This window comes from Sesamum indicum, linkage group LG6 (assembly GCF_000512975.1).
Source record: "Sesamum indicum cultivar Zhongzhi No. 13 linkage group LG6, S_indicum_v1.0, whole genome shotgun sequence".
Classification (NCBI taxonomy): Eukaryota; Viridiplantae; Streptophyta; class Magnoliopsida; order Lamiales; family Pedaliaceae; genus Sesamum; species Sesamum indicum.
The window spans coordinates 22500328-22510643 of NC_026150.1; the positions used below are offsets into that span (position 1 = coordinate 22500328).

At 31.9% G+C, this 10316-nt stretch overlaps 1 protein-coding gene across 1 annotated transcript; it reads left to right on the forward strand.

Annotated features, from left to right (window-relative positions):
* Positions 767-2733, forward strand: LOC105165515 (polyphenol oxidase I, chloroplastic). The gene has a single exon (XM_011084554.2). It carries the CDS (start codon positions 797-799, stop codon positions 2471-2473), a length of 1677 nt encoding a protein of 558 aa, XP_011082856.1. The 5' UTR covers positions 767-796; the 3' UTR covers positions 2474-2733.

Consider the following 10316-nt stretch of genomic DNA (forward strand, 5'->3'; position numbering starts at 1 on the left):
CTTTTGCTACAAAAATCACTTTTGTAAATGAAACTATAAATTTAAATATTATTTATTCATTTATATTTTGCGAGCAAAACAGAAATGTCAAATCGCATCACAAAACCTAAGAAACTCCAAAGGACAAAATCTAAATTTCATTTAAAAACATCTAAAGACTAAAACTAGAGACCGTAGAGGCTGCCCGAAACCAAACCCTACGGAAAAATATCGAATTAAATCAACTATAATATCTCATTAATTAGCATTTATCGATAACTTTTTATCGTTGCTATATTGGTCTTATTCAAACAACAATGATCGACTAGTAGTTCATCAGGTCCTAGATAATACTTGATAATTCATCCTATTTTAGGGGTGTAATAGTATAATTCGGCTATATCAGATAATTTTTTGATAGTGAAGTAAATATCTAATTTAAATTCAAAATAAAATAATTAATTAAATATAGGACGAGTACAATAAGCATCAATATTCACGTGACCTTTTAAATAGAAATAGTCAAATTGATTATTAATCTAGATGTATTAATATAATGACCTTAGCCACGATGACTTACAACAAAGTTGAAATCATGTTTATTATTTAATTTCCACCTAACCCTTCATCAAAAAAGTTGTTCTAGCGAAGCTACCAGCATTCTAATTTTATATATTTTTTTTATTGCCCACCAGCCAACCACTATAGTTCTACCCACTCTCCTTATCGTAATTTTTTTTTTTTAAATGATTATTGCTTTTCCTATTTATGATCGATTATAAATACAGCTACCCTGGAGCAGTTCTAGCAGGCAGCCATGGCTTCTCTTCACCTTCCATGCGCCACTACCCCGTCCTCCCAAACCCGCTCTTCTTCTCGCCCTGTTTTTGCTAAGCCATCACATTTCATCACCCATGCAAAGCGCGGCCACCGCCTACAGGTTTCTTGCGCCACCGAGAACCAAAACGACTCCTCCCGAAACGTCGAAACTTCCCAGGGGAAGGTCGACAGGAGGAACATGCTTCTCGGTTTGGGCGGCCTCTACGGAGCAAGCAACCTGGTTTCTGCTCCCGGGGCCTCCGCCAATCCCATTAAACCGCCGGAGATCGACAAGTGCGGTACTGCTACAAACCTGAACAACAATACCCAGCTGGATATCAACTGCTGCCCCCCGCTTTCACAGAACATCGTTGATTACAGGCTTCCCCCGGTTTTCCAGATGAAAATCAGGCCGTCTGCTCATAGAGTATCCCCTGAATACATCTTCAAGTATAACATGGCTATCGATCGCATGAAGCGCCTGCCTAAGGAAGATCCACGTAGTTTCATGCAGCAGGCTAATATTCACTGTGCTTATTGCAATGGTGCTTATGACCAGCCCGGACAGGGCACTCTGGACCTACAGGTTCACAATTCCTGGCTTTTCTTCCCTTTCCACAGATGGTACCTCTATTTCTACGAGAGGATCTTGGGGAAATTGATTGGCGACCCCACTTTCGCCTTGCCTTTCTGGAACTGGGACAATCCTAAGGGTATGACTATCCCGCCCATCTTCGTGGATCCTAAGTCCGCTCTGTATGATGAAAAGCGAAACCAGGCCAACATGCCACCTGCGGTGGTGGATCTTGGTATGACCAGAAACCCTGACCCACTTCAGGTGGTGGCCAATAACCTTACCATTATGTACAATGAGATGATCCGTGGAAACTCAGATGTCTACGACTTCATGGGGCAGCCTTACCGCGAAGGGACACCAGTCAACCCTGGCCCCGGAGCCTCTGAACGTGGATCTCACACCGCTGTCCATGTGTGGGTTGGAGACCCGAGCCAGCCCAGCGGCGAGGACTTGGGGAACTTCTACTCGGCGGGTAGAGACCCGTTGTTCTACTGCCACCACGCTAATGTGGACCGCATGTGGTCATTGTGGCAATACTTCTTGCCCAGCAAAACAGTCCCGGACAAGAGGATTACTGACCCTGATTTCCTCAACGCTGCCTTCTTGTTCTACGATGAGAATGCTCAGCTCGTGCGCGTCACTGTCAAGGACTGTTTGGATAACCTGAGAATGGGATACGATTTCGAGAGAATCGACCTCCCTATATTCCCACTCACATTGGACAAAATTGTGAGGGTCCTGGTTCCCAAGACCAAGAAGGGGAAAGCCGACGAGCTGCTGCTGCTGGAAAACATTCAAGTCGACACGACGAAATTCCTCAAGTTTGATGTGTTCATTAACGACGAAGACGACAACATCACCGAGCTCGACAAAGCAGCCTACGTCGGAACCTATGCGCAGGTGCCGCACAAAACGGCGAACAAAAGTGCAACGACCTCGATCAGGTTGAAACTGACGGATTTATACGACGACATGGACGTGGCTGATGATGATACCATTCTGGTGACATTGGTGCCCAGGCATCAGGGCCCTGGAGTCACCATTGGTGGTATCAAGATCATCGAGAATCCGACACCTGCTCCCCCCAAGACAAGCTAATCTCCAGGTTTAAGCAACATTCGTCGAATTGTCGTGAGTTGGTCCTGATCTTGGTGTTTCGAATGTTTGATTTTGTGTCTGATGCTTGAAAGAAGATGAATTATCTCCAGGTGGGCCGGATCATCATATCATGCTGTTTCCTTCCTTGTAATAATAAGGTTGTGATCTGTGTTTCCTCTCGCTTATTTTTCTTCCTGGATTTGGAATAAAAGTTGCCTGTTTTGTTTTTTTTTCTAATATATGAGTATTAATTTAGTTCCCTTTCCCGCGTTACAGTCTCATCTTTTGAATATTCTAACATATCTTTCTTATTTAATTAATCATACTGGAAACTTTTGTTTGATTTTCCATCATTTTTTAATTAAAATGCTGATTTTGTAGATCGGATAGTTACGTCGCTACAAGAATTATAACATAGTTAAATTACCATAATTAATAACAAATAATCGTAGCAATAATTATTCATCACGGTTATATAATAATTTTTTACCGTGGTTTTTGTAAGAGTGACTAAAATACTTGTCATGGCCAAAAATCATGACAAATATTTTTACCATGATTCTTAGTCGTGGCAAATAATTTTTTCATGATGGAAAAGCTTTTTGTGCTAGTTTTATTTTACTAAAATTAATAGTAGTTATTTACCATAATTTTTAGCCATAGGCACTAGTATTGTAACTAATAATAATTTTTTTTTCTAGTGCTTGACTATATAGAGATCAAATGAGGCACTATTTTTCAATTAAAGCAAACTGAATTTTCACTACAAGAAAATAACTCAATAGTTACAAAAAAAAAAAATTAATGCTAAAATTCGCATTGAGCTAATTAGTAAATAAAATTTTCGTCACTAATAGACGCTATTTAATATATTCTGTAAATAATTCGTTAGCAAGTAAACTTTCATTGCTAAATATTAGCAAGTAAGTTCTTGTATTAAATTATAATGTGGTTTATCAACGAGAATTTTACTTGCTAATTAATTCGATGCTAATTTTTTTCGTTGCTATCAAGCTATTTTCTTATAGTGTTTCTATTCAAAAATTTAATCGTATTTTTTATTTTATTTGATATATATGTACATTATGTTATAGTTTTTTATCTAAATAAAATAAATGATATAATTTGTATACACATACTGTGCATATATTAATTACAACAGATGAGTCCACATGAATCAAAATAACAAATTCAATCCGCAATTAAATAAGAAATTCTTTTTATACGAATTAAATTTGATCGAATCTTAAATCATACACCAATTATAATTTTTTCGGTGATTGTAATCAGACATAGTCAATAAGTTCGGAGAGCATTTGCTCTCAAAACTAGTCATAAATCATGTGAACAGAAATTTCCAAATAGGAAGGCAAAAATGAAAGTACGCTTGAACTTTTTGCTAAAACCTTATGAATAGAGGTAAACGTAGAACGGAACAAATATTAAAGATACAAATATAATTTTTGATCAAATAATGATAAAAAATAATTATGTTGTCTTTTTAAAAATTTAGTATAATTATATGTAGACATTTTTTAATTTGAAAAGTCACATCTAAAATCCCTTATATTTGTTTCTGTCAAACAAATAGATCATTTCGTCATTCAAATTCATAGAATATGCTGACATTAATAGAAAAAGAATGAATGAAATTTAAGTTTTTACATTAATTTTGAATGATCGTGGTACATAATATTGATTTGTATGGGAGAGCCCCCTAATAAGGAAGTTGCTTCTTGGAAGAAAGACCAAGATAGAAGGAAGAATCGTCGTGATTTATGACTTGGGAAAGCCCACAAACCCCCTTTCCCTTCTCCCCGTCCAGCGGGGGCCTCGCTCTCGCCTTTGGCTCGAGCTACTTCTTCTATAATTTTTAAATCATAATTATTTATAATGTAAGAAATAATCTTTTTTTAAGCATAATATACCTCAAAAATGTCAAATTACACCTTTTTTTAAAACAAAAATTAAAATTACACTTACATCCCATTTGAAAATTTTTTGTTTGCACCTGAACTCATTCTATTAGGGTTCACACTAAAATAATGATATTAGCAAAAAATTACAAAAGTTTTCAATTTTACTCATCATTTAACAGCCCTATGTAGATTTTTATACTTATAAGAGGATAAATATAATATATATATATATATAGTTACTTTATAAGTACAAACTTATTACATAAGAATGCTACATGCATGAGGGGGAAAATATGTAAATTTCTTTTGCCAATGTCAGTATTTTTCATTTAAATTCTAATAAAAAGAAATTAATATAGATGATGAATTTTTGAAGGAAATGTAAATATAATTTTAAATTTTTTAAAATATATATATATATATAATTTTTATATTTTTAAAGAAAGTTTAAACGTAATTATCCTACAAATAAAAAAGGTCCCCGAAAAATGTGGATAAAAGAGATAAGAAAAGACCTTACAGGGGAAAGTCTTTAAAAAAGCAAGTGTGGACTCGCCATCCCAGATTTTGACTGTACTTACTTCTTCATCTGGAAATATCAGACTTTTTTCACAATTTTATTGGGGATTGGACGAACGAGTACTTGTTCAACAATGAACCAATTAATATCACTCTTTTACGTAAATTCACCGTTCACATACAATAAATCAATTTTAAATCAATCAAGATTAAATATAAATTTTTATTTAATTTTTTTTTTGATATCAATAAATTTAATGAATTTCGAGTAACAAAAAAATGTATTTATTAGACATATATATATATATATATATAGAAATAACAAAAATGACGATGTAATAATGACACATCAGTGGGTGCAATAAACTTAAATTAAAGATTAGCATAATATTTAGATTTGTGTGTTGAGTGTTTTGGAGAAAGAGAGAAAAAAACAAAGATAAATAAGTGGATGTGTTGAAGATAGATACTATGTTTGAATTTGTATTTTGAGTTAATTTAAAATATTTAAAATCAGTGGTGTAGGTTTGATGTTGAGATTTAGGAGACCAAAATTACTGTTAATAGTCAAATCATGTCTCCTTTATATTATATATATAAGTGTATATAAAAAATATACAAATAAGGTGTAAAAATACAAAATAAACATTAAATATGTCTTATCTTATTCCGAAACATATACACTATGTTTATTTTTATTTTCAAATTATTTTCGAGACGAGTCAAAACATATCTAATATTTGTCATTATCCAACTATTTTGGCATAAATACATACATATATATATACACACACATATACATAAATATATATAAAAAAGACATGATTTGACAATGAATAGTAATTTTTGTCTCTCAAAACACAACTTTAAACATACAATACTTATTTTAAATTATATAAAAAAATAAATTCAAATATGCATACTATCTCTAATACATACTTATTTATCTTTATTTTTCTCTTTCTATCTCCACAAATCACAATAAAACACTAAAAAAAAAACGAATCCAAACACTGTGATAGCGTTTTCCACGAGATAGGCTCAATCAAATGCTCGTGCCTCTGTCCATTTTGTTTCAAAAAGAGAGGGTGGGTAGGGTACAATAATTGCTTATTAAAGAAGGTTCCTACTTACTGCCTGCTTTCCCAGTTATATTCTCATTTCTTATAGATTTAGAATTCAAATAGATGGACTTGTTGGTATTTATAGTGCTTTTAATTTTTAATTTATTTAATATTTCTCCCCCGTCAAATACTTTACATGAATGAATCCGATTTTCATGTTGTTATTCGAGCTAGTAATAGTGCAACATTCTATTTCCCAACTCTTTTCCAAGCGGAACCAATAAATTATGGGACTATTGTAGCTTAGAGTGGATTTCATGGTTAAACTTAAACGAATTATAAAATAAGTGTAATATATTTGTCATGTGATTGGTATATAATTTAAAAAAATAAAAAATACCAATCACATAACAAATATGTTATACTTATTGTGTGATTGACGATTTGAGCAAACTTAAAATATGAGTAAAAACTAGACGCACAATATTAATTAATAAATATATATATATATATATATATTTCATTATTCAATCAGGGATAATTTGAATTTCTCAATTGTAATAATGCCGTTTCTCTTTTGCAGTCACATGGATTTATCCATCAATGAGAAAATTGCTGTGTGAAAGTCCGAAGACTTAACCGATTTTCAGAAACACAATTATAGGCATGCCGAAGAATAGTGTCAGTTGGAATCTTGTTTTGTAAATTGAAATTACAATTTTATATATTTTTTAATAAAATATATAAATAGAACTTATTCAAAAGTAAAGCATCTGGACGGAAAAATGTGTTCCAATTTTCCACTATAAATTGGGCAACCCATCACAGTATGAACCACACAAGAAACCCATTCGCCACGGCATCTTCTCATCTTCCCTGCGCCACCACCATCTCTGCCGCCCCTTTTCAATCGTATTTAGTGTATTAATTGGAAATGCAGTGGATTGACTGAACTGATGTAGAGAAACCATCATATGAAAGACTTGAGGACTTGGACAGTATGATTGGTATATTCGGTCCTGATAGGATGATATTAGTCCTCAAATTTGAGAAATCATGGCAATTATGTGCATAAGAAGACTATATTTTGGATCTGGCGAGTGGTGATGTCGTGAGATATGGTTATCATAAACTTTATCCAATGCAGTCGGAGTATATAGCGAGGACGGTGGATTCCAAGAAAAAATCTATCTCTGGTCAGTTTATGGCCATAATAATTGATTGAGTGGGAAGGGATTTACTACGACGATCAGTAGCGTAAATACATTTCAAGGATGAAGCATAGATGCCTAGTCAAGAATGAAAATTGATGCTCAATTCCATGTTCTAGACTAAGGCAGGAAACATTTGATAGTAGGACCATACCCATATGAAAATCGGAGCCTAAATGTTCACGCCAATATTCACCCAGTGTCTGTACTGTTGCTAGACAATCACCCATGGTAATAGGCTATTTCTAATTATAAATTAATTAAAAATAATTAATTAACTGTGTTTAATGAATTGTGTAATAACATACTCAGGTTTACCTAAGAGTCACACACAAATCAGTGAAAAGTGGTGGAATTAATTCTGAAAAGAATTAAATTAATTTTTGGACAACATAAATGATTGGATCATTTATGTGGAGTCACCCATTGGATGGATGACCCAAATTTAGTTAATGAGATTAATTGAATTTTGAATTTGACCTTTTAAATTAATTGAATTAATTTAAGAGGTTTGCACAATTAATTAGTGGATTCATTAATTAGAATTGAGCTAAAAATAATTAGTTGGACTAATTATGATTGATTAGACTTAATTAATTAAGTAAATTGAACTCATGTAATTAATTAACTAAATTGAACTCATTTAATTAATTAACTAAATTGAACTCATTTAATTAATTAAGTGCGTTCTTTGCTTGTGTATATTTGATTGGATTAAATATTCATTTAAACTATATTTGTTGGGTATTTTATTTAATTAGATTCAAAAATAGGTGCAACAGAATTAGTTATTAGGCTAAATTTAATTTGTTGGGATAAATTAATCGAGCTCTGTCCAAATGCACCAAGCTTAGCCCATGTTAACCTTATCTAGGCCAACTTAGAGAGTAAAAATGGTTGCTAAGGTTTAATTTTGGGGGTGATTTTTGAATCTGAGTGGGAGAGAAGAGTTTATAGAAAGTTGACGGAGATAGAGAAATAACCTAGTTGACTAGGTCTTCCCTCTTTTTGCTCCCGACTTCCTTCCAACTCTTCCAACACTCAAAACTCACCTAGTCGATTTATGCCTCACCTAAGTGCTGATTTTGTCCACCCCACACACATCCCTCTCCATCTTTCTTGTTCTTCTTGGTAGATCGAAAAATACACTAAACAATAGTGTAGTTTTTTCGATCCCTCTTCTCGAATTTGTGCTAGTACGAGAATAAATTTCATATTCCCAATGTAGTATGGACACTTTTGGAAAATTTCTATATTGGAACTTGCACGGACAAACGTTGAAAGAAGAGCAATATGTATAGACAATCAGAGGTGAAAAATCGAAAAAGTATTCTCTTTTATTTATTGCTCTATTTTTCCCCCCTTTCTCCATAACCTAATATTATCTTTGAATTTTAATGTATCGATAGCATGAGAATGTTCAAAGGTACACCTCTTGAACTTCGTTATTACTTTTAATTTTCACCTTACCGCGTTTCCGCCGTGTTCCCAAATTAATCCACTTCCTCTCATGAACTGTTTATGACCTTAACTTGATCCGAATTAGAATTTAAAAAAGTTGAAATTCTCAACTTGTTTAATGGCAAATCAGTCTAAAAGGATTTTATTCAATAATTCAGAATAGATCCTAAAAACTTAAAAGAAAATAAAATCAATCCTTTTTCTCATGATAAAACCTTATAATTATAATTCTCATCATAGACGAAATATAATATTTAATTATGGATAATTGCTATAATTAACTATAAATAATTATTGATCACAATGATGCAATGATTACTAATGGTAATTTTTACGAGTATGATTAAAATATATATATGACATAACAAAACTATTTTTCATAGAAAGTAAATTATTTTTTTTTCATCCATTTGAATTAATATAATTAATAATATTTATTTACCATAATTTATAGTGTATAGCCATTAAATACATTGTAGTAGTAATTTTTTTTAATTGTGCATTTTTCACTTTGTTAATTTGGATCCAATTTGCATGTTGTTATTTGAGCTAGTAATAGTGTAATACTTATTTCCGACACTTTTCCATGCACAATAATTGTGGGAAGTCTAGCTTATATTGAATTTGCCTTTTGAATTTTAATGAATTATATCACAAGTATAATATATATATATATATATATTATATTTTATATATAATTTACAGAAATGATAAGTCACACATAAATATCTTACACTCATTGCCTAGTTTGCTTAAATCAAATTTGAAATGGGACTGAGAACTATAGACACAACATTAACACAAAGGATTATAACTACATGTAGATTTTTTGTGGTTTGAAAAATTACATCTAACATTCCTGAAGTTTGTTTTCATCTAACAAATAAGTTCATTCGTTGGTTAAAATTTATCGAATTTGCTGATATTAACAAAAAAAATCTATATTTACCCTCAGTTGACTTATTAATGATTTATAACAGGTCTAATAAATCTCAGGAGTGTTAATTAAATGTAATTTCTCAAATCACAATAAATTTACATATAATTAGACCAAATCTTAGGGTAAGAGAATATAATTATCCCTTGCCAAAAATGTCAATAAGAAACAATAATAATTCCATTATTCAACTAGGGATATATAATTTGAATCAATTGTAACAATGTTACTTAATGTCTATTGGAATTCAATCTAATCCCCTACTGCTTCAATCCATTCCCCTCGCCAATCTAGAACATGCATCTCCAAAATTTTAACTCAAATCAAGTTTTATTAAATTTAAATTAATAATATAATAAGTCATATTTTTACAATATAATTAATGTATAATTCAAATAAAATAATTCCAATCACATAATAAATTTATTATATTTATTTTATAATTGATTTGATTCAATTAAATCTAACTTTAAAAAAAAAAAATATCACCTACATTTGTTTTTCTTTTCCACTTTTGCATTCATCCGTCAAAAGAAAAATCTTTTGTCTGAAAGTCCGAAAAGAAAAACGTTCAGAAACACAATTATAGACACTCCTCGACCCGTACTATAAATAATGTCAGTATTTTCATCTTTTGTAGACATGTAAAATATAACAAAAATTCAAAAAATAAAAAATATGAACGGAAAAATGCCTTCCAGCTCTCCACCATCCCTCTATAAATTGGGCACC

What these genes read in the sequence shown, in the direction of transcription:
- LOC105165515 (XM_011084554.2), top strand. Translation starts at nt 797, where the DNA reads ATGGCTTCTCTTCACCTTCCATGCGCCACTACCCCGTCCTCCCAAACC.